Source organism: Oryzias latipes, chromosome 3 (genome assembly GCF_002234675.1).
Source record: "Oryzias latipes chromosome 3, ASM223467v1".
NCBI lineage: Eukaryota > Metazoa > Chordata > Actinopteri > Beloniformes > Adrianichthyidae > Oryzias > Oryzias latipes.
The window spans coordinates 36746475-36771303 of record NC_019861.2 but is presented as its reverse complement, the minus strand read 5'-3'; the positions used below and the strand labels follow the sequence as shown (position 1 = coordinate 36771303).

Below are 24829 nucleotides of genomic sequence, written 5' to 3'. Positions count from 1 at the left end.
TCTGGCCCACGTCTGTGTGTCCAGCGCCCCCTGGCCCAGATCTCTGCCGTCCGGTACGGCTGAGCCAACCTTACCTTTGGCCTTGGGGTCCTGATGTTACCTGTGCTCTGTGGTGCCAGAGGGGACCTGTTGGGGGGCCTCTGATGCACCTGGCTGGGTGGGTGGGTTCTTTTGCCGGGGGTGCTCTGGGGTCCATGGGGTTTCTTTCCCCCTCTCTCCATTTCTGGCTGATTGGGCTGAGGAGAATCTGGTCCCCCTGATGAATACATGGTACATGGATCTACTTTAGAAGTTTTGACTTTGTGACACAAAAGAAAAATCCACAATGATGACGTGTTTTGATCTGATGTTTGTTTGGTGTTTGTTGCAGGAAGAGCGCAAGAATAAAAAGAAGTGGGCTAAGCGTTTCCTCAATGAAATGGTAAGTCTCTTCCAGCAAATCAGAACTTTTCCACTTTAAAGAGAAAACTTACAAATTCTTCATGTAAATTCTGAAAAATGAAGGTTTTCCTGATCAGATGAGTAAACATGACAGAATCTGAGGAAAAGAGAATTCAGTCAGAAGATTGACTTTCAGCTGAATTTAGTTTTCTTTAACTTCACCTTTTTCATGCATTCATGAACAGTTTTGATTGTGATTCCTCAGACTTAAGATGAGTGACAGATTCAGATCCATTTATTTCTGAAGCTGCAGATCACAACAGAGGTTGTCCTGACGCCTCACATAAAAAGAATGAGATTTATTAATTGTAATGCTATAATCCAACTATAAACAGATTATTACAATAAACCAGATTATCTGGAGTTTCTGCTCCTGTTTCAATAAAGCTACCATCAGATAACATGGACAGTTCCCAATCTGATTACTAAGGATGACAGTGGAATGAGGACTGAGGGAAAGGCGAAGACGACGAATGCTTCAAAGGTGGGAATAGGTAGACCGGGTGATGCTATTGATGTGTGAAGTGATGGAGAGGGTGCTGTCGACGGTGATACCCAGACTTTTGACCTGAGGGGAGGAAGGAATGGAGAAGTCCCGTATGCTGTTTATAATGGATTTAGTTCCAATCAGAAGTTCAGTTTTATTATTATTTAGTTTTAGGAAATTTACAGTAAACCAGGATTTCATTGTAAGAAGGCAGTCGGTGAGGGAAGTGGAAGGAAGAGGGTAATTTGGCTTGGTGGAGATGTAGAGCTGAGTGTCGTCTGCATAACAATGGAAGTTGATCTTGAATTTACGGAGGATTTGACCAAGAGGGTCAATGATAGATGTAGAAAAGAATAAATGGCAGGGGTCCCAGGACAGAGCCCTGGGGCACACCTGTATTGACAGGAATTCTGGGAGAAATGCATTTGAAGTTGTTCTGCAACAGTATTTTCAAGGATTTGGGCGGCTGTGGGGCAGTGGTAGGGCGGTTGACCCATGATCGTAAGATTGCAAGTTCAATTCCCGCCTTGCACGCCAATGTGTCAAAGTCTTCTTGGGCAAGACACCCCACCTTGCCTCTGGTGGAAGGTTGGCGCCAGTGTTCAACAGCTGAGCTGCCACCAGTGTGTGAATGTGTGTGTGACTGTAAAGCGCTTTGGGGCTTCCAGGAAGGTAGAAAAGCGCTATATAAGTATACGCAACTTACCAATTTTGGAGATTAGAAAAGATTAGAAATGGGGCAGAAATTGTTAAAATCAGAGGGGTTTAATCTGTTATTTTTTTAGTATAGGAGTGACAACAGCCTTTTTGAGAGTAGAGGGAACAATTTCATTAGTGAGAGAGGATTGAATGACGTTGGTGATGGTCATTATTTTTAGAACATAATTCATGTGATAAACAAGGAAACAGTCTTACTATATCTGTTAAAACAAAAACAATGGTTTAGTAACTGCAACAAAAAAGCAGTGAAAAGACAAACAACAAACTCTGGAACATCTATTAGAAGCCACACAACAAGTTAGACATTTACAATAAATCAGAACAATAGCAGCCATAAAGCATTATCATGTTTTGGATTTTTGCTTTTGATAGTAAAGATGCAGCGCTCTCATGAGGGGGGGGGGCTTTTTCACCCCAAGACCAGCCCCTGTAATGTTACAAATAACTAATAAAGTTTTATACGAAGTGCCTCTTATTTTATTTATAAAATACAGTTTTATTAACGTTCTATGAATTAATTTTGTTGTATTTATCCACCACATCTTAATGTCTGGTTCGTGGAAATGTAGTCTGACTATAAACCACTTCCTGATCACATGGAGGCGACACACGGAACAGCTTGTTAGCCTAGCATCATAGCATGCTAGCATTGTTGGATTTAGCATTGTAGGATCACTGTGTAACAACATCAATGGCTGTGTCCAAATTGCTTCACTATTCACTAAACAGTGCAACATAAAGTGTGTTTGCCATATTCTAGTGCTGTCTGAATCTCCAAAATCCAGTCCCCCTAGAAATTTTCCAGAAGTCTGTGCAAAAAACCAATGTACATCAATTCTCACTAGAACGTTGAATATAGACCATAATGCATTGTGTCTGAACCATTTTTGCCCAAAAAGGTATTTAAATGTAATTTTTAAATAAATAAATAATGTTTTCATTTTCATAAAACCGTGGATTCACAAATGATCGTCAATAAAAGGCTCATATCAATGAGATTTTAACTTTGTGAAATCGATGACGTCATTTACACCATTTAAAAAAAAGTAATGAGCGTGGTGTCCAAACTGCTTTTACAATCCAGGGCACTACATAGATTTTAGAATATAGGGGTTAGGGCAGGAATTTGGACACAGTCAATGTCTCCAAAATCGACACTTTTTATTACACTTTGTGTTGCTGCTGTGAGTCCAACTGGTTTATCCTCCAGTTCTTTCTGGATCCAGGAAAAAATCCTCACATGTTCTGCTGCTTCATCAGACAAAACTAAACGGCAACCGAAGGCAGTTAGAAGAAGTTACAGGAGGTGGGGGGCTGTTCTAGCTGGGCGTGTGCTAGTGGTTATTTTCTTGGCCTCGTGGAAGAATGTCCTCTTTGCTGCTGTTTTCACATTGTTGCTACTCGATCTGTGTTTTATGAGAGACGGGCTGATCTTAATGCTAACAACAGAAGCCCAAGAAAACAAAGAGCTGGGAAAAGAAAATGCAGATTTTCCTAAAAAGAAATCATCAAAAACAACACATCTAATTGATAAATAAAATCGATTTATCATCCAGCCCTACACCACAGAACGACGAGAAGAGAGTTTAAAGAAAAAGAAACAGAAATCTGTACATAAAATCAAAACAAAACATCACAGGAAGATGCAAAGTAACAGCTTAAACATCAATGATTCCAGGTTTACTTTCAAGCTGTTTAAGGCGGGTTTGGAAAGTCTGTAGTGTTGCACATTCTCCAACAGAGGGAGAGATTGTTCCAAAATATACCGGCCTTCACAGAAAGAGCATTTTGTCCCAAGGCTGTTTTTCTGTAGGTGACATCACAGTCACCTCTAGGGGGAGCTCTGGTCTTCAGACCACTGGAAGTTCTTCTCTGGAAGAAATCCCACATTGGAAGTGGGCCGATCCATGATGGTTTTTCCATGGGTCCAGGCAGGTTGGAGGCTGATTCATGTTCCATGCAAAGTCTCATCTTCAAGAGTTTCTGAAATAGTTCTGGGAAAACTGCTGCATTTCTGAAGAAGAACCAGAACATCCAAGAACCCGGCTTCAGTTTCATCTGAGCTGTTTTTGAAGCCTCAAAGGGACGTTTCCATGTTTGGGTGGTGATGTCAGACTGAACCTTTTCTGATCACTCTCCTAAAAGATGCAGAACAAGCAAACCTCTGTCAAACTGTCATAGATTTATTTACTGATGTGTGTGTGTGTGGGGGGGGGGGGGTCTCCAACAGGCTCAGTGGAACGACTTCGTTCTTGTGGGTGAAAAGGACTTAAAGGATGAACAGAGACATTTTACCAGTGAGCTGATATGGAGGAAAAATATTAAAGTTGAGGTGAGTTTCCCAAAATAAGAAGAGGATGAGATTAAGACAAAGATATGACATATAGAACTCATACAGTCATCCATTGACGTGCAGACTTTCAGCTTTTATTCCATGGCTTGAACAAAAAGATTGCATAGAAATGTGAAAAACTAAAGCATTTTTTAAACACAATCCCTTCATTTCATGGGCTGGTAAGTCATTGGACAAATGAAATAACTGAAAACCAAATGGTCATTACTATTATTTGGTTGAAAAGCCTTTGTTGGCAATGACAGCCTGAAGTCTTGAACTCCTGGACATCAGCAGATGCTGGGTTTTCTCCTTCTGAATGCTCTGCCAGGCCTTTACTGCAGCGGCTTTCAGTGTCTGTTTGTTTGTGGGCCTTTCTGTCTGAAGTTTAGTCTTCAACAAGTGAAATGCAACAAGGTGACTGACTTGGCCATTCTAGAATATTCCACTTCTTTGCTTCAATAAACTCCTGAGTTGCTTTGGCTGTATGTTTTGAGTCTTCTCCATCTGTATTGTGAATCAGTTTGGCTGCATTCACCTGGATCTGTGCAGACAGTATGTCTCTGGACACCTCAGAAATCATTGGGCTGCTTCTGTCCTGGCCAAACTTTATTCATTTCAATCGTTTTTGAAAATCTTTTGTGTTGGACCGGACGGAAAAGGAAAGAAGGGGAGAAGAGAGAGGGATGTTAGAGAGGGGGGGGATAGGGTGATCAAAGGGGGGGGGGGGGGGGGGGTAAAACCATGAAGCGGCACAGAGCAACAAGCTACTGGGTGTTTATCATTACGGTAAGGTTCAGATGTGATTCAAATCTTAAAGGAGTGGGGCCTGTCCACACACACTCAAATGTTAGAAGCACACTAGATCCCTGCGCGGGACTATTTTCTTCATCCCGCCCGCGCCCGCTGAATTTCTGACCAATCCCGCCCGCTCCCGCAATGTATGCGTTACACTCCCGCCCGCACCCGCAATATGTATGTCCACTCCCGCCCCCACCCGCAAAACTCATAGAATTTAGTCCCGCACAGTAATAGAGATGCATTGATTTTGTATCGTCTCCCGTCCCGCAGGAAAAAAACACGTATTTGTATTGATGATATTAAAGAGATGAATGTCCCTCCTCCAGCCTCATCTTTTCATGCATTCCTCTTTTGTGTAATTTGCAACTTTATTATTAAATATATTTTCACAAATCCTGTTCGGTTAAAAGTGTGTGTGTGTGTGCTTGATCATATCAGCTTGGAAAAAATGTCAGCCCAAAGTTCAAGTAACTTTGAAAAAATTCAGTCTCTCTGGTCTCCCATAGCTAACTCCATGACTTAGGGGGTGGGGGGCCTGGTCGTCGCTGCTCCTTGCCCTTCGGGGGTGGGGGTGGGGGTGGGGGTTGGGGCCTCCGGTGCCTGGCGGGGGGTGGTGGGGGCTCCGTTGGTCGGGGGGTCGGGTCCGGTGCCTGGGTGGGGCGGGCTGGGGCGCTGCGTGGTCCTCTGGGCTTGGGTGTGGGGGTGCGTGGTGGTCTGGCTTGGCTGGGGGGGGTGGTCCTTTTGCCTGTGCTGGGGGGGGTTGGCGGGGGGCCCTGCTCGGGGGGGGGGGCCCGGCGGCGCTGGATGGGCTGCCCATCTGCGCCTGGGGCCTGCGCCTGCGCCTGGGATCGGCCCTTCCCTGGCTCTGGGGCGGGATGGGACAACCCTCTTGGGGCCCCCGGTCGCTCTGGGTGTCATCCGCTTCGGCTGCGGGGTCTGGGGTGGGGGGTCTTGTCGGCCCTGTCCTGTGGGGGGGCATTCTGGGGGAGGGGGGGGGGAACTATTGGTACGGGGCAGGGGGGGTTGACGGGTCGGGGTCTCCGCTGAGGCCATCTGCAGTTTTCCCGGCGGGTTGGCTGCCTCGGTCCCGTCGAGGCCTGACCAGAGCTCTTCTACGGCCGGCGTTTGGGGGTGGGGGCCTGGACTTGCTCCGGGGGGGGGGGCGACGCTTTCTGGCTCCTCTCTCTCTGTGTGGGGTGGGTGGTGCTGGGCCTGGGGTGTCGGCGCCTCCGGGGGTGGGGCCCCTGGGCTGGGTGGGCCTGGCCCCTTTGCTGGGGGGGGGGGGGGGGGGGACAGCTGTTTGACCACCGGGGGACAGTCTACCAGCTGTCCCCAACTTACCCCCTTCCTCATATAACCTCATATTAGGGTGAGGGCGTGGGGGGCTTAGCCTGCGATGAGCCTTGGTGGGGGGGGGGGTTACTTGGCAGTGGTCCCCCTCCTGTGGTTGCCGTATGGAGTGGGCCCCCCCTCTTTCGGTTTTATTTGCACCTTAGACATGTAGGGCCCTTGGTAGGGGGGGTGCTTGGACATTACTGCCAGCAAGTAGCAGATGTCCTCCTAGCACCCTACCCGCCAATTTTAACCGCACCTTAGACATTTAGGGCCCCTTGGTGGGGAGGTTGAGGGGACGTCACTGTGAGTAATCAGGAGATGTCCCCTTAGTGCCCTACCCGCCAATTTTAACTGCACCCCCCTTAGTACACACACCCCTCCCCCCTCAATATATACATCCCAACATAAAACACACACGCATGTACACACACACTCTCCCAAACACACACACACACACACATTTTGCAAGGAAGGTGGGACCTAGGACCATCTGTCCCCTACCTCTTCCCTGGTGGGGGGTACGGGCCCCTTTGCAGCGGTGGCCGTGTCCCCGGGGTGCCGGCTTCCTGGGCCCGGCGGTGCTCTCTCCGCGCAGTGGGGGGGTTCACATTACATCTGAGCCGCGGGTGTTCGTGTCCCTGGGGGGTGGGTTCTGGTCCTTGCTCCTGAGCGCTGGGCCCCGCCAAATTTCCAACTGTGGCCGAGCCTGGTCGGGCCGTATTTACAACACCCCTTGTGGGCCCTCTTTTTTCCCCGGGGTTCCCCCCTCCTTGGTGGAGGCTGCGGGCCCCTGCCTTGCTCTTCCCTGGACCAACCGTGGGCCGGGCGGATGGCTGCCTGGAGTGCGGAGTGGGTCTCCCTTGGGGGGTCCTGGCCTGTACCTGGGGTTGGGGCGGGGGGATGCCAGGAACTCCTGGGTGGTGGGGTGCTCGTCTGGGGCTGTGGGCGTCCTTCTCCGGTGGGGCCCTGCGTTGGGCTCTCCCGGCGCGGCGGGGGGGCTGCTCTCCTGGTTGGGCTGGGGCGGCGCTCTCTTCCCCTCCGTGCCTCCCTGCTCTCTTGCTCTGGGGGCCTTGCGGCGGTCCTGCTGGCCCTGGCCTGGGTGGCGGGCTTGGTCGCCCGGGCGGCGGTTGTTCCCTGCCGGTTCCCGTGTGGCGTTGGGGGGATTCCGACTGCCGCTGCTGCGGTGGGGGTCTTGGGGTGGGGATGGCTGGGCACTCTCCCTCCGTCTTTTCATGTTCCACCATCCATTTTAGAAGAACATAAACACTCACCTGAGCACAGGTGTTAGCTCACCTTTGCACTAACAGTTTGCATGATTGAATGACTGAAATATTTCACAGTAGTTGGTTTTAAGGCATAAGTATGCGTGTGAACACTATCTGTTTTGTGTACATGTCGACAGGTGGACATTTTTGCACCTAGCAGGTGTGTTTATAACATTTGAGTGTGTGTGTGGACAGGCCCCGCCCTTTTTGTACTACATTTGAACCTTACCATAATGATTAACAACCAGTAAACTTGTTGCTTTATGCTGCTTCATGGTCTTATCCCCCTTCCCCTCCTATTATCACCCTCCTACCCCCCCTCTCTCTAACGTCCCTCTCTCTTCTTCCCTTCTTTCCTTTTCCGTCCGGTCCAACACTAAAGATTTTCAAACATGATTGAAATTAATAAAGTTTGGCCTCAATTACAAAAGGGGTTTATTCAGACATACCTCTGGTTTGTCTGTAGATTAATAACCCCTCTTGTTAAAGTAAAATGTGTCCAACACAAGAGGCCCTCACCTCTCATCTGTCTGCCCAGCTGTTGGACAGGACAAGTTAAAAAAAAAAAAAAAAAAAGTGTGTGTGTGTGTCCGTGCGCAGACAGACGGCCTGTAGCGCGTTGAACCAGCCGGTAAAGATGCAGGTCAAAGTCATTTGAATTTATGGAGGAAAAAAAACATTAATGGTTCAATGGTTCAACAGAGCTGATATTTTTTCCTGACAGAAAAATACTTTTTTTTAGCTTCAGCCTGATTCGCAGATCTGAACACCATGTGTGACTCACGATGAACCTCGTTTGAGGTTCTTTTCTGCTTCATCCATTGACATCATGTCCCTGCCAGGTAACCTGCTCCATCCTTATCCGCACAGTGTTGCCAGATAGATTGACAGCTCTTTCATCCGTGTGCTGCGCTAGAGCGCTCCGACTATCGTGTCAACCTACGATGACCGTATTTTGCGCTCTCTGTGTAGAACACACTGGGAGCGGAAAAACAACTTTCAGCTAAAGAGGATGTGAACAGGTGAACAGGTAGAGAGGAAAAGCAGGTAAAGAGGCGGAGGAGGGGCTTTGGCTTCAAACTCTGTCAGATGCAAACACGGGCGTCAGATTTAGACGCAGCTTTCCTTGCAGAAGTTGAAGCAGAGACTTTCTCTGGGATGATTTTATGAACTCAAACATGGAAACATGATTACCAAGTAGAACTCTCCAAAATAATAAACCTGAACTCTCCACATTCTTCGTGTCTAGCATGCATTGATGCACACATCGCTCCATGCAGCGAATAAGACCAGAACCTCTAGCTGGTAGCTCCGCCCACACGTGACCGCGGTATCAGGCTTTAAAGAACACACTAAGAGGCGGGGCGGGGCGTTGGACACCCCCAACAACAGGTTAGATGACAGAGGCCATTGGGCGTCTCTACCTGGTGCCTTCACGGAGCTTCAGTACATAAGACTCCAACAGCCGCTCAGCCTAACGTAGTCCGCTAATATATATTCATGAGATATTCATGGCAGCACTGATCCCGCGGGGTTTTTTTCTGCCGCCCGCTCCCGCCCGCAGCACAATTCAAACCGCCCAATCCCGTGAGATTTGGGTTGGGTCCCGTGGGACCCGGCGGGACCCAATCCCAATGTAGCCCTCTAAAGCACACCTGTTAGCTGCAAAAACTCAGGGATCCCTCTCCCTGCATGGAGAGAGCACCGCTGGGCCCAGGAAACCGGCACCCAGGGGATACGGCCGCCGTTGCCAAGGGCCCTGTACCCTCTACCAGGGATTGGGTAGGGGACAGATGGTCCAAGGCCCCACCTTCCTTGCAAAATTACTGTGTGTGTTTGTGAGGGTGTGTGTGTGCACGTGTGTGTGTTTATGTTGGAATGTATATTTCAAGGGGGGAAGGGTGTGTGCACTAAGGGGGTGCAGTTAAAATTGGCGGGTAGGGCACTGAGAGGACATCTCCTAATTACTCACAGTGATGTCCCATCACCCTCCCCACCAAGGGGCCCTAAATGTCTAAGGTGCAGTTACAATTGGCAGGTAGGGCGCTAAGAGTACATCTGCTGCTTGCTGGCAGTGATGTCCAAGCACCCCCCCTACCTTCTTTTGACGGTTGACTTGGATATTGATACGTCTACCTCCTGGAGAGTGTTGTTCACTGGGTTGGCTGTTGTGAACGGGTTTCTCTTCACCATGGAAATGATTCTGCCATCATCCACCACTGTTGTCTTCCGTGGACGTCCAGGGGGATATTCCAGGAAGCATGTTTAAACTAGCCTGCACTCAAAAAAATGATTCAAGCCCCTCTTTCATGTAACACAATAAAATTCTGTTTGTTTTATTTAAAAATATTTATTTTAAAAGAATGTATCTACATTTAATTGACCTAACACAAAATGTATTAATAGTTTCACCCATAACTCCAGTAATCCAAAATAATTGAGTTCAAGTAAGGGGCATGCTGTTGAATGCTGTTTTCCTGTTTCTTTTTATGCTTTTTGCCGTCTCACGGCTACAATTTTTCACCTATTTTAACCATTGAACTATTAAAATGTTCAACTCCTTCATCTAATCTAATGCCTGGTATGACTATTAGTCCTTCAAATCCTTCGACTTTTCAAAAGTGAAAACTTTAGTTCGTTTTTTCCACGTAAAAAACGAAACTGTGGCATGAAATCATTTCAACTCGGCTTCTCCCAATAAGACGATACACGAAGAGCCTCATTTATGGAAATGATGAATCTATTTGTTCATACCGGCAGACTCATTACATCATTGGAGTGTTAGCTCAGTGGCTTAGTTAGTGGGTTTAAAATACAGAGGTTCTGAGTTCAAACCTGGCTTTAGACCTCTGTCGCATGATTTTTTTTCCTTTGCCTTTCTTGATAAAATTGAGTTCGACTAACTCGATTATATTTCGTTACATGGAAGAATTTTCTTTGAGGTGGGGTTACTCATATTTATTGGATGGAAATCCTGCCCACAATTAAATTGAGTTCATCCAATGAGTTATTTTTTTGAGTGTGACTTTAAGCCTGATCTCTGGATGAAATCCTCTTGAACTTGCTTACTCTGGATATGTCGGTTCCAAAAGACTGGATATGAGTTAGCGTAATGACGCTCAACTTGGTAACCCTGGGTTAATGCACATGCACGTCAAGAACATAAAGACATTCTCAATGGATCGCCGATTTCCGGAGTCACCATGGAAACGCGTGGAGAAAAAAAGAGAGCGCTATACTTTAGTGAGACGGAGTCTGAGGTTTTAATGACGGCGTATGAAGATTATAAGATCATCAAAAAAGTAATACTGCATCATCAGCAAAAGAAAGAGTTTCTGCTTGAAGAAAAAGAACAAAGTAGATGCACAAATTTCTGATCTTATTTTCATTTTCCTTGTTTCGCATGTATATTGTAACGACCCTGCTAATACGTCACTCTAGCGAGGAAGCGAAAGCCAAGCTGCTAATTAAATGGCTTCATTGGAGAGCTGTCCGTGCCCCATACACCGCACGACCTCAGACAGTCTCAAAGAGATATAAAAAAGCAGAAAAGCAAAGTCTCTTTTTCGGCATCAAGCCCGTTTTTTCAAGCACACACAAACAGCCCAAACAGCATGAAGGTCTCTTCTGTTCCCTGCCCTTTCACTCAAGGTTTTTACACTAAGATTCCCCATCTCTCATGAATCTTAGGGGCTTAGGGCGGGGCTCCATTTCTGGAACCAAAAGCTGAGGTTATCCTCTTCCTCAGCCTGAAACTTACCGTGGTAACTAGCAGAACCTGCTTTCTGAAATACCCGCCTGGTCTTTTTTCAAGCCATGGAATAAAAGCTGAAAGTCTGCACTTCAATGGCATCTGAGTTGTTTTATTTTAAATTCACTGTGGTAATATACAGAAACTAAATTAGAAAGAATGTGTCTCTGTCCAAATATTTTTGGTCCTGACTGTACGTGCACGGGTGTGTGTGCACGTGTATGTTCATGTATGTGCAGGAAGCTGAGCTTGATGGCAAAATGTTTTATGGCCTGCGAGCTTCAGAAAAGGCGTTGAAGGAGAATCAGTGCCTCTCCAAAGAGCGTGGCACGAGCCAGAGTGACGATGTGGAGAGCAAAAGTCAGGCAATAAGGTATAACACACACACACACACACATAATCACACACAGAGACACAAATGCCAATATAAAGACTCGTGCATATCCACATGCACAAAGGCTTAGACTAGTTAACAGTGTAATTTTAGCCTGTTTAAAAACAAAAGGTTTTGAAATCACTGAAAATATCCTAAAGATGTTATGTAACGATCTGTGGATTGAAACAAAATCAGGACTTTAAAATGTTTACAGTAATGTAAAGTATTCTTTATTTATATTCACGACCCTCCTTTTCTTATTGAAATAAAACGTTTTATTTTTTAAATTTTTTAGGATGCACCAGGATGTGTCTTTAAAAAGGAGACCAGCTGAGGTGTTAGCGTGGTCTAAGTCACTTTTCCATCAGATGTTTCATCCACGTTCCAGCTGGTTTCCTCTGATGGTTCTCTTGTTTGGTCAGATGTAAAAGTTCAGCTGAACTCTGGTTTGGACCAAACAAGAGAACTGTGCTTGTTTTCCAGAATCAGGATCTCTGTTAAGATGTGATTAACAACAACAGGAGAAAGTCTGAAAACGTGTCTCACTGTCAATGTTTCTATTGTCTGAACTTTATCACACTTTTATTTTTCCCTCAGGATCAGATTAGTTAATTTCATTCTTAATGAGACAAAGACACTCACAGGAGGTGAGTAGGAGCTGCTGTTTTTTAGGTTTATCATAATCACATCATCAGCATAGAAAATGTGCAGCAGTGCAGCATCTTCTCACAGAGATATGTTTTTATTTTTGACAGATGATCTTGAGGATCTGATGGAGAAAGGCGTGTTTGAAATCAAGTTCTGCTTGAATGAGGTGAGTCTGATCCAGAGAAAACTGCTGCTCTGTGGAAAGTTGAGGCTCTAATGGTTTGAAAGAGAAACTCAGACTTGGATTTGATCCTCAGAGAAGATTGAAGTCTAAACAACAGTTACCATCAAACTTGACTTGGATCAGAAACTTCAACTTGGCTCCTCAGAGACTTGTTTTAGTCTCAAACTAAGTAAAAAATTGACTTGAACTTAATTGTGACCAGGGCTGTAAGAAAAAATTGATTCGGCAATATATCGCAATACGTCATTTGGCAATACTTGTATCGTTTCAAAAGGCTGCCAGATGGATATATTATTTAATTATTTCTGAGCGTCCTTCAACGTCTGACTCTTGTTGTCCACTTCACCCTCCGACCACTAGTTGGCAGCAGAGAACACGGAGCCTCTTAGAGCAGCTCTACTCTGCACAAGACAACAGGAAGACTGCAGCCAGAGGCAGCTCGTTCTGTTGTTATGAGACATGAACTATTTAGTTTTTACTTGAATGGATACCAAACAGAAACTCTGTGCCATGTTGCTGCCAGTAAGATATGAAAACGTGGATTGTTGTGCTTTTTAGCGGCTCAGATAAATAAGATAGACAATGAAGCACGCCAGCAGCTAATAGGCTAATGCGCTTAGCATCTGCTAACATGCTAGCAAAGCGGGCTAAAGTTCTGCAGAACCTCAAAGCAATGGATTCTAGTTTAGGGACCTGATGGATCAGAGGGATGTGTACAACGCTCTGAAAAAGGCTGACATTGTGGTGATCAGCGTTACCAGTTTACTTCCGTGTGTGAGAAGCGTGGCTGCAAAGGTGCAACAGAGCAGATATGTAAACAAAGCCCCTTTTTTTCACATTAAAGCAACTTTCCTTCATTCTGTCATGCTGCCTCATCATCACACTTTATTGTTTCTGGAAAGTCTGGAAAATCAGTGTGTGTCCCCCACCCTTTATTTTTGAAGCACCATTCAGGCTCCTAAACTGTTTAAAAGCACTAGAGAAGCTACATTAATGCTGAAAATAAACAGCATTTTTCTTCCCGATAGAAACTTATTGGTTAAGGCTCATTTATTCTTTTTTTTTCTTACACTGAAAAATATATATATATATATTTTAAATCAGACAATGTTGACTGTTACCTTTTTTTATTTTAACTTACCAAAATAAAAGCACTATGAATTTGCTTTGGTAAACGCAACTTATATTTGAGATACAATTGCAGTGCTTAACATTGTGATCATTAAACCGAATTTAACCATTTTATTACAGTGGAAACATTAAAATTCATGTTTAGTTTTTTTCAAAGTCATATTTAAAAAACAAAAAAAAAACATGTTTCGGTAAAATATCGGGATACGTACACTGTCAGAAAAAAGGGTACGGTTGGGGTACATTTGTGAACACTTAGGGTACAAATGGTGAATTTGTACCCTAAGTGAGTCATAATTACACCTTAGGGTACTCATATGTACCATTTAAGGATAAAAAAGGTACAAATATGTTTCCAACCATCAGAGGGCCCATATATGGACCCTTTATTCCACAAACAAAGGTACAATCACTTGTGTGACAAAAGTAATAATTCAAAGTGTTTGAAACGTCACCCAAAATCATTTAATACGTTGTTGGTTATTTGGAAAAGATGCACAAAATAACCAAATATATTTAAGAGACCACACATCTTTTATGACTAGTTTTGAACAGTACACAAGCACGTTATATTTTATTGATTGTGCAGAGCATCAAGATAATAACTTTTAAACATGTATTAGTGTGAGCCTGTTTTTTTTTTACTTATATAAGAGCTGTTTTAAGTTTTGCCTTTAATTTAGAGCAAAAGCACAATGTAGACAAAATTATTTGATGTTTTTAACCTTATATGGTGTACTTTAACTTGGCCTAAGTTCAATTTAAATTTCTAGTCTTTGAGCTGTTAATTTAAGTTATTTTTTTTCTAATCATACATTCTCATAAAAAAGTAAATTTCTCTGTTACTACGTTACATTATGTGTACATGTAAGTATCTTTTAGCTTTTGTACCTACACAGGAAAAATGAGAGAGTACTTTTTTCGGAGTTACCATCAGTAATTTTTATTTAAGTAGGTGTAAAAACGTAGAGGAAATATGTTGGAGTAAACCAGCGAGACCACGCCCACTCTACTTTCTTAAGTTTCGTTTCTTCCGCCATTTTGTTATCCCGCAGCGGCCGGAGGAAGATAGAGGCTGTGACTGAGGTAAGTCTGCTAATTGCTCAAAAATAAGTTGGAAACTTGTTTTAAGCGGGTTCGGTTATTTTATCTGTAAGGAATAACTTTTGTGTAGTGGAATGCTGCTATTCCACCGTGTATGTGCCTGTGAGGAGATTGAAAACTACGAGCGGGAGTTTTGCTAACGGTTAGCCTCAGCCGTTTGAAGTTCAGCTAAATGCAGCCATTAAATAAATTAAGCTGTTGTTTTTATTGGTGTTGTACCGCGTTCCGTTAAATACATTGAAATATATACATTTTATCACTAGATAATTCTGTCGCCGTTTTACCGATGTACGCTGGCGTTGATGCACCGGTTGTTGTTGCCTACCCCCCCCCCCCTTTTTTTTTTCTTTCTGTCTTTCTTAGTAAGGAAGCCAGCTACTTTTGAAACGACCAGCTCCATAATTCCTACTGATATTTATCAGGTCCGTCGAATTCAATGCGTTTATCATTTTAATCTGTAATGTGTAGGAGTCCAATAAGGTGTTTTGTTTTTTTTTACACCCCAGTATGGCAGTCCTTCCCATTTATATGTCAGCCTGCCGTAGCTGCTGTGCGTGCGCAGCCACCATTTCTCGAATGCAAGACAGTGACAGACTGTTTAGGTTGTCATTGTAAGGATTCAATGGTTTGGTTTTCTTTGTCATGTTTTTGGTTTCCTTGTCAGTCACACCAGTTTCTGGTTCATGATCCACAGCTGTCTTCAGTTCAGTTAATTACCCTACGCCTATTTAAGTGTCTTGGTTTCTGTTCATCCTTGTCAGGTCATCTGCTCTGTTTTGTCACAGGTTTTTTTCCCCTCATAGTTTTGTCATGTTTCAGTTTGCTAATTAAATGTTTTAGTTCCTGTCATCAAGCTTGGTCTCCTGCATTTGGGTCCTCCACCACCAGTTCGTGACAGAATGACCTGACCACCTTGGACCCAGCAGGGGAGTTTTTCATCTTGCCATCCCATGCCACGTCAGATGAGTTCCTGCAGCATTGTTCATGCTATGCCCTACCACATCCAGCCAATCTGTTCCTGAGGGGGATTGCCGGGACCATCCTTCAAATCTCAAGTTTCCTGTGGAGGGTCACCGGGGCCGCTTCTCTTCATGTGTGTTCCTGAGGAGGGTCGCCGGGCCCACACTTCATGTCCCCTGTCCCTAGGATGGTCACCATTCATTCCCCCTTGGCTGTGTCTCCTGGTCCAGAGGAGGGTCACCAGTGCTGCTCCCCTTCATGGTTCCTGTCCCTGGGGAGAGTAATTGGGACCGCTCCTCTTCATGCCTGTTCCTGAGGAGGGGTTTGCCATGTCACCCCTCATTTCTGCTAGGCTGCAGGAACCCAAACTGTTCTGGACTTTTTATTTTCTGTTTATCCACGTCCCCTCTTCCTAGGGGTGTTTGGGCATCTGGGATCTGCCCTTTTCGGGAGGGGTACTGTAAGGATTCAATGGTTTGGTTTTCTTTGTCATGTTTTTGGTTTCCTTGTCAGTCACACCAGTTTCTGGTTCATGATCCACAGCTGTCTTCAGTTCAGTTAATTACCCTACGCCTATTTAAGTGTCTTGGTTTCTGTTCATCCTTGTCAGGTCATCTGCTCTGTTTTGTCACAGGTTTTTTTCCCCTCATAGTTTTGTCATGTTTCAGTTTGCTAATTAAATGTTTTAGTTCCTGTCATCAAGCTTGGTCTCCTGCATTTGGGTCCTCCACCACCAGTTCGTGACAGTCATGATCGCTCATTGTTGGTCAAGCGAAGTTTACACTGTGTTGTTGATTTTGATCATTCTCCTGCAGATTATTTTTTTTAAATGGAGGTCCGTGATTCCAGATACTCGTCACGATTTCCCATACCAAAAACTCATCTATTAACCAGGAAAAAATAATTTTTTTAAATGAAATTCCAAGAAATAAATCTGTAGGTCCTTAGAAGCCAGTGCATTGTCGTCAGTGGTTTTTTTTTTTTTTTTTTAGCAGTTCTGCAAATTCTGCAACATTGCTGTGGCAGCTAGTGTGAACTGTATATTTCCCATCACTATTTTAAAATGTATTAATTTATTTGGAACAGGGCTTAGATCTGAATAAATGCTTTGTTGGTACCTTTTGGTGTTTTAATGTTATTTTTTTTTTTTTTTTTGTAATATATTTTTTTTTCCCACCAGGAAAGATGCAAGCTGTGCGTGAACATGTCGAACGCCAAAAAAAAAAAATGTTTTGAAGTTCAGCTGACCTTCAAATCCTTTTGGGAATGCGATGAAGTGGAAACATCACAATTTCCAGCATTTTTCTTTACAGGAATCAGTCAACTTTGTGGATAAACTGTCAGCTGTGATGCAAACAGATTTTTTTAATTGCTTTTTAATTTAAAGATAATTTCTGTGCTGTATTCTAAACATAATTTTGCCGTGTTCACAGCTGCCAAAAAGTTCAACATCCTAACCTTGGACTTGAAAGTGTTTGATGACTCAAAGACAGAAGTTGATGAGCAGGTTTTTGATCTCCTGTTGAAAAACCCAAACTTTGGTGTGTTGGAAATTTGTCTGGCCGAAGATACAAATCCAGAAGGTGAAGTTTTTCTTTTAAATTGTAATTTATCTATTCTGTTTTGAATGGTTTTGGGTAAATTCCCCTTTGATGTCTGAATTTATTTCCAAGGGAAATAATCTGAGTTTTTCCTTTTAAAGTACATGCTAAATTAAGAACATTTTTGAGCTGAAGAGTTTTGATTGTATATTTGCATCAATAGGAGTCTAAGGGTTAATGATTTCTTTGACAGGATAGTGTGGGGAACAAAACACGGGCAAATAAGTATGAGTTTTTTATCCTATTGCTGTCTTAGACAAGATAATAAATCTGCTAAACTGTTAAGTCGGTCAGTATTTAAAAATCTTTGTTTTTACTTTTTTTGTTTTTGCTATCATACTAATTTAAATATTACAGTAACTGAAAGCTTTAATACTTTGACAGATCAGCCGAGTTGTCCTGCAAAGACCTGCAATACCAGTTCAAGTGGAGATACTGAAGTGGACTCAGATGACACCATAATATTACAACACAGTCCTACAACAAGACGAAGACTTGAAGACACCTCTCTTGCCAAAGTAAGTAAATAATCTTTTCACAAAGTCATTTCAAGCATTCAAAGTCAGGCTGTCTTTCCAATTCAGTTTAGTTGTCAAACAGTGCAGTAAGGCAGATCATCCAAACTAGTTTAAAGTTTTCTAGGGAAACAGCAGATTGCACCGAGTAAGTCACAACACATTGGAATACTGTCCTCATCATACAAGCATATAATTCTTCTGTATTTCCTTCAACAAAGCTCTGCATAATTAACAAGATATTGACTATACCTGCGACAGTGGCTCAGGTGGTTGAGTGGGTCGTTCAATGACCGAAGGGTTGGCGGTTCGATCCCTGCTCCCACCAGCCAAAAAATGTTTTCAATATAATTGAAAACATTTCAATTTCAAAACATTTCAATATAATTGAAAACATTTCAATTTTTTCAATTATATTGAAAAAATGTTTTCAATATAATTGAAAACATTTTTTAATAATATAATTATTATTATACAAAGACAGACATTGATTATGCAGTTTTTGAGGGGGAAAAATGTTTTCTGGGACATGGTTTCTGCAGTTCAATTGGAATTCACCTTCAAGTTCTTGACGGGACTGTTTTGCAGAGTTAACCGGCCTTAACTTCCCATCATGCCATTGTTTACGCTCCTGTTACCTTACAGTCCCTCACAACCCCCAAGCAACAGAATTGGTGTGCAATATTGGAGCTATCCAGCCTTATAGATGTGAGCCAGATGCCAACTCAGACGAGGAGAATGACGACATGTGGAGCAGGGAGCTTATGGCCTGCCAAATGTAGCTTGTACGTAACAACTACAAGCTTTCTCAAATTACATCTTTTCATCTGCTCCTGATTCATCCCAATTTGAGAAAATAAATATTCAGAAACACAGTTTTATTCTTAAATCTTATAACAATATGTCATCATAAAAATGCTACATTTTAAAAAATAACTTTCATTGGAGTGGGTCCCCCATTTTTAACATGTCGCAGTATTTTTCTCATGATGGGCACGTTTAAAACTGCACATCTGATTATTCACTCAAATCGGGATGAATCAGGAACAGACAAAATAAATGCAGTTTGAGGAAGGTCTCTATTGTGACGCACCACATGAAATGAGGTGGGTCTGAGTCCCTCTGCTCTGCTCTATTCTGATGCGTCCACTTGCAGACAAACGGATCCATTAACATCTTCATCATACTTGTCTGAGCTTGATCTAAACTATGGCCAGAAAGCTTCAATATTGCTCACCATTTTGGTTTCTCCACTAATTTTAGTTTTAGGTTGGAAGGACTGTAAGATAGCGGGAGAGGGCGTAAACAAAGGGATGATCGGACATCAGCAGAAGGTAACTACTGTGTCAATAGCCCCGCCTACAACTCAGAAGTTAATTTCTGATCAACTCCAAACCACTCTGCACAAACTGTCTTTAAACATCATCTCAAAGTGCTTTAACCCCAGTATCAGTGCTTGCAGTTGTATTTTTTATTATTAATATGGACTTTTAAATTTGATCCAATAGGTGGTTGCTGTCATTGATGAGGATGATCATCCGTTGAAGGTCATGTGAATGTCCTGCATATCCAGTACAGCAAGGTGTGAGAGGATATACCAAAGAAGTACCCTTTCTTGAAGACAACCTCAGGGGTCAGTGACATTTTAAATCAGTTCTCAGCTTAAAATACATTTTGAATGTCAATATGAGCTGAGACATCTGCTAAAATGACCATTAACAGCTTTAACTCAATTGTAAAAACATTGTAATTTTCTAAACCCATATATAAATATATAGTCATTCAAGCCAAATAATATTTATACAATGGGATCACTAAAGGGAAATGGCAATGAAAGGGGCAACAAAGAATATTAGAATGTTTTATTTCTTTTGTTTGTTTTAGTTAAAGTGAATGATTAATTTTCTAATTTTCTTCAATTTTCAGTTGTTTGATGATGTTGACCGAATGCATCCATCACCTGTCAGTTTAAGCCAGCGCTTCAAGGACGGCGTTTACCAGTATTGTGCCAAAGGTGCTTGAGCTTGTTCAAAGAAAAGCTCCATTAGCCAAAGTCTCCAAAGAATCAAGAGAAGAGATGCTTGCAGAGGATCTACTAGGTATTGACATAAACGTAATCCTTGGTAATCTTTAGTGTGTTTTATAGTTCTTATTTTTAGAATTTGTATCAATATTATCTTATCACATTTATGCATTTTATTGTTTAAATTATGCATTTAAACTTGGTTATAAGTTTACTTTTTTATTATCTATTTTTAGAAAATGTAGAATGCAGTAGAAAGATGTACTTAAAATGAGGTCTAGTGCTTCTTTTGTTAATGTCACAAGTTTTATTTCATGGTTTAAAAATGGTAACTGAAGTGCTATGTGCTGTTTACAATTGATCAAATGTTAAGGTTATAGTTACAATGAATGCAATGTGAACTGAAGGAAAAATATAGATTTTTCATTATTGTAAAATTGCTAATAATTGTAAATATATGCATCCTGTTGTGATACTGTACATACTGTGTAATGTCAGAATTGTAATTGTTTTGAATGTTTAATAAATGTGATAAACAGTATACTGGTCTTTTAATGTGCTGTATCTGGTACAAACTTGCCATCAAATGGTACAAAATGCTTGTCACTGGGGCAGTACCCTTAAAAGAACAAATTTGTACCTTTTTTAAAGGTACATTATGGTACCATAGCACTATAAGGTACAATTTTGTCCACAGAGGTACATATTTGCCTTTGAAAGGTACATACTGGAAGGGTACAGATACGTACCAATATGAAAGGGTACAACATTTGTACCCTTGAGGGTACTGCCCCAGTGACAAGCCATTGTACCTCTAAAGGTACAAATTTTGCACATTTTTTCTGACAGTGTATCGTATCGCAGGGCGCGTATTGGGATACGTATCGTATCGCCAGAGTCTTGCCAATACACACCCCCAATTGTGACTGTCTTGAAGACTCAACTTTGATTTGAGTCTGTTGCTTAAAATTAATCTTTAAACCAAAGACAAGACTTGAAGTCTTGATAAAAGATTTGAGACACGAAAGACTTGAGATTTCTTTTTGATTCTAGTTTACATGACTGAAACTTTAACTTTCATTCATTATCTGACTTGAGACTTGTTTGGTTCTAAAACCTAAGTCTTAGACACATGCATGCATATGGCATGTTGACCCATACGGGTGCAGCAGTTTTTTAGGTTGTACAGGTCTGTAGAGGGTTGCAGAAAGAAGTGGCTGCATCTTAAGGGGAGCGCCGGTGTGTCTTATGTGTGATTTTTAGCTTATAGTTCCCCTTGAGCCTTGAGTGATGCAGCCGCTTCTTGTAATCCAAGAAGCTTGATGTCATCCATGTAGAGGAGGTGACTGATGTTGGCCCCATTTCTGAGTCGGTATCCATAGCCAGTCTTGTTGATTATTTGGCTGAGGAGGTTCAGACCAATGCAGAACAGCTGTGGGGACAGAGCATCACCTTGGTATATCTCACTTTTGATGGACACTTGTGCAACTGGCTTGCCATTGGGTTCAAGGGTGGTTTTCCACAGCTTCATTGAGTTTCCTATCAAGGCTCTTAGGCCGGCTTTACACTGCAGGTCTTGATGCTCATATCCAATTTTCTGACTATATCTGATTTTTTTGACGACCCGCTTACATCATCTTTTAAAAGTGACCCGTATCTGATTTTTGCATTTACACTATACAATGCTGAAACTATCAAACGTAGACGTTCTGAGGACTACGTAGCAGTATTTCCGCCCTCCGCGGACTTTTTTCTGACTTTTGTGATTGTGGTTGTCATGGAGGCAAAGCGGCGACGGAAGGAGGCGTTGCCCTGGGCGCTCCTGAGGGGATGCACGGGGGAGTAAAAATGAGGGCTGGTCGGCCGTCTTATGTGCTTTCTCTGAGTTTTGAATGAGGAAGTGTTTGCAGACGTTGTGCTGTCCGAAGAGTTTGATCCAAGTGTTGAACCTTTCCTGCGCGATGACTTCTCTTTTCCGACCGTGTTCAGACAAAAAAACGGGAGATTTCCTCGGGGCTCTCTTTTCCGTTCTGAACCCTCAGCCTCACCCAAAGACTCCAAAACTTTTGGGGGAGACATCTTATTTTTAATTTACAGTTCTCCGACAGTCCCCCGCTCCGCGCTCACAGGAGAGAGGGGGGCTCTCTCCTTACATACACACGCAAGCACGCGTGTGCGCGCTCACACACACACACACTGTCCCCATCATACACGCCCCCCAAAGAAATAAACGGCTTCTAGCCTGCTGTTCCATAGCAACGGTGTCCCGCTTCATTAGTTACCGTTTGCGTCCGGACCGGGACCGGACCGGACAACAGCGGTTTCCAACTACGGTCTGAAGCCTGAGGCGGAAAGGTAACACACTGACAGCAAGATCAGCGCACAAAAAGCACCTTAATAAGTCATGTGATCTCAGTTGGTGGTGTCCTGAATTGATGTCACTGACGTACGACTCGATTTACTTGGGAATATCCGATCTGTCTGCTTACATGGCACACCCAAATGCACGTATCCGATTTGTTTCCGATTTATTTCCACATATGAGAGAGGCCTGTATCCGATCTGAGAAAAACGGAATCCACGCGCTTTTGTCCTGCTTACACGTTCACCGATCATATCCGATCTGTGCCACACGAGAGGAAAAAATCGGAATTGGGTCACTTGAACAATGCAGTGTAAAGGCGGCCTTAGAGTCCTGTTGATGTTGTACAGCTCCAAGCATTCAGTGATCCACGTGTGTGGCATTCTTGTAATCAATCCAGTAACGATTCCCCTGGGAATCAAACCCTGGTTTCCAGCATGCTAGTCATTCACCTTACCATCCAAGCTAAACTGTCAAAACTGTTGGTAAAAGGTCTTCCAGGGCCTGCTTGTGGCCTGGAGTAAACATGTACATAAACATGAACAAGACACAACATCCTGGACAGGTGTGCAGAACCACAGTGCATGCATGTAACTGTCCGGTAGATTACTATCACAGTGCTCACAAATGTCTAAGCTTCTGAGACCCATCTTGAACATCCTCTGTCCAGTGTAGTAAATTCTTTGAAGACTTTTGAAATGGACTGGTTGCAAGTTTGGACTAATGTGGGGGCGGGGCTTCAACAGGCTCTCCTGATGGATTATTACTACATTCTTGTGGGCAAAAAGGAGAAAAAGGAGAAACAGAAGGATTTCATCAAGAAACTGGAAGAAAAAAACATTAAAGTTAAGGTGAGTTTCCCCGAAATATTGAAATTATGAAGTGTTAAAACAAAAGAGAACTCATACGTGCATGTGTGTGCATGTTGGTGTAGCCGTATGAGCAGAAGACAGAGGATGGAGAAAACATTTTTTATGGCCTGCGAGCTGAAGAAAAGGTGTTCAAGAAATATCAGTACCTGCTAAGAGTCTCCGACACCTGCAACAATGATGACTCCATAATGAGCGTCAGCCTGGCAACCAGGTAAAACACACACACACGCACGCATACTCACACACACAATGTACAGACATGACACACACAGGTAACACACATGACCTGTTAAACCGTTTAATTTCAGCCTGTTTTTCAAATTAAAAAGAAAAAAAGTGGAACAATGTGACAAAAATTGATAATACACTTTATAGGTACATACATACACAACATATGACCAATAACATAAAAGATAGAAATAATGAAGCTAACCAAATAGTTAGAAAGATTGACTTCTTAGGTTCTTTTACATCAGACACAGCGGTCTTTTTTCGCATACCTGACATGTTTTGATGTAGGTCTTCCGTGTTTGTCAGAGTCGTCATCAGGTGGTAGTGATGTGATGTATTAAAAACAAAATGATTTTCCCCTATCCTATCCCTGGTACGGGGTACCAGGCCCTTGACAATGTTGTTCCTTGGGTGCTGTTTTCCTCTTTCCACACTGGGAGAGGGATCCCTGTGCTCTCAGGCAAGACCAAGAGCCGGAATTCACATTACATCTGAGCCTGGGGGTGTCGGTGTTCCTATGGTGTGTGTTCTGGTCCTTGCTCTCGAGCGCTGACCCTCTCCAAATTCCATTTATGGGTGAGCCTGGTCGGGTCATGGTAACATCATTCCTGGTGGATCCCCACCACTCTTGGGTGTCTTTCTCCTGGGCAGAGGAGGCCGGCTCCTGCCTTGTTCACTTCGGGTCTCCCTTTGGGGGTCCTGGCCCGTGCTCTGGGTTGGGGTGGGGGGATTCCCAGAAATCCAGGGTGGTGGTGGGTTGCTTGTCTGGGGCTGGGGGTGCTCTCCAGGGGCGGGGCCCCGCGTTGGGCCCTCCCGCGCTGCGGGAGGCTGCTCTCCTGGTTCGGCTGGGGCTTGCACTCTCTGTCCCCGGGTACATCCTGGCTCTCTGGCTTTGGAGGTCCTGCTGGCCCTGGCGGATGTGATTGTCTGGGCAAGACACTGAACCCAACCTTCCCTCCAGTGGAAGGTTGACGCCAGTGTTCGTCAGTAGAGCCGCCATCAGCGTGTGAATGTGACCGTGACTGTAAAGCGCTTTGGGCCTTTGAGGAAAGTAGAAAAGCGTTATGCAAGAATCCGCCATTTCCCATTTAGCAACCCATGATGGCCCTGATGCAGCAGCAGGGCAGCCGGTCTGCTGCTGTTTGGAATGAATGTAAGGAATGTAACTGCGCACAAATAAGGACATTTGTCCCCGGAGACCATTTTATTTGAGAACTTGTGGCTCTAAGGAAGAAAAGAGCTGGATTAACACATAACATTCCTCTTGAAGTGAAAAAGCGATACAGGGGTTCCCATCCTGGAGCAAAAGTAAAGGTGAACGCTAAAGGTGAGACTCTAAAAAGTCTCTAAAACCCTCAATTTGTCTATTAGAGAACTGAACTCTTGAGTCTGATGAAAAGCAAGGCTGGAATACGGCATACCATTCCCAAAGAGCTAAGAAGAACATAAAGAGGGACCCGTGCTGGAGCGATGAGGAGGAAAAGGGCCATCACCAAAAAAGAATGCAGCCAGAGATATAATCCACCAGTCCCGTCAGTGATGTAACCCCTGTGGTGTAACCCTGGACACTTCACTGTTAAAGAGATCGCCTGTTGCAGAGACTGTGAGCTTTTAGCCGTTAGCATTCGGCTTTATTACTTACCACGGGAGTTTACGCATGTCCTGGCTGTCTGTGTTTACATCCCTCCCA

General features: G+C 43.6%; 1 protein-coding gene and 2 long non-coding RNA genes across 5 annotated transcripts in view; all 3 read left to right on the top strand.

Annotated features, from left to right (window-relative positions):
• Nucleotides 1-24829, top strand: part of LOC105357636 — a 315534-nt gene that overhangs the window by 172179 nt on the left and 118526 nt on the right. For all 3 annotated transcript variants that reach the window (XM_023953741.1, XM_023953739.1, XM_023953740.1), the window contains 7 exons: nt 371-421; nt 3879-3980; nt 11372-11505; nt 12106-12155; nt 12264-12322; nt 22783-22887; nt 22971-23119. In XM_023953741.1, the coding sequence (XP_023809509.1) occupies nt 371-421; nt 3879-3980; nt 11372-11505; nt 12106-12155; nt 12264-12322; nt 22783-22887; nt 22971-23119 (650 nt within the window). The remainder of the gene's footprint in view (nt 1-370; nt 422-3878; nt 3981-11371; nt 11506-12105; nt 12156-12263; nt 12323-22782; nt 22888-22970; nt 23120-24829) is intronic.
• On the top strand, nt 14782-16809 carry LOC111947178. The gene is made up of 2 exons (XR_002873003.1): nt 14782-14997; nt 16716-16809. It is a non-coding gene; the product is annotated as an uncharacterized LOC111947178 (long non-coding RNA).
• Nucleotides 17225-19853, top strand: LOC111947177. Its single transcript, XR_002873002.1, has 3 exons — nt 17225-17654; nt 19160-19284; nt 19578-19853. It is a non-coding gene; the product is annotated as an uncharacterized LOC111947177 (long non-coding RNA).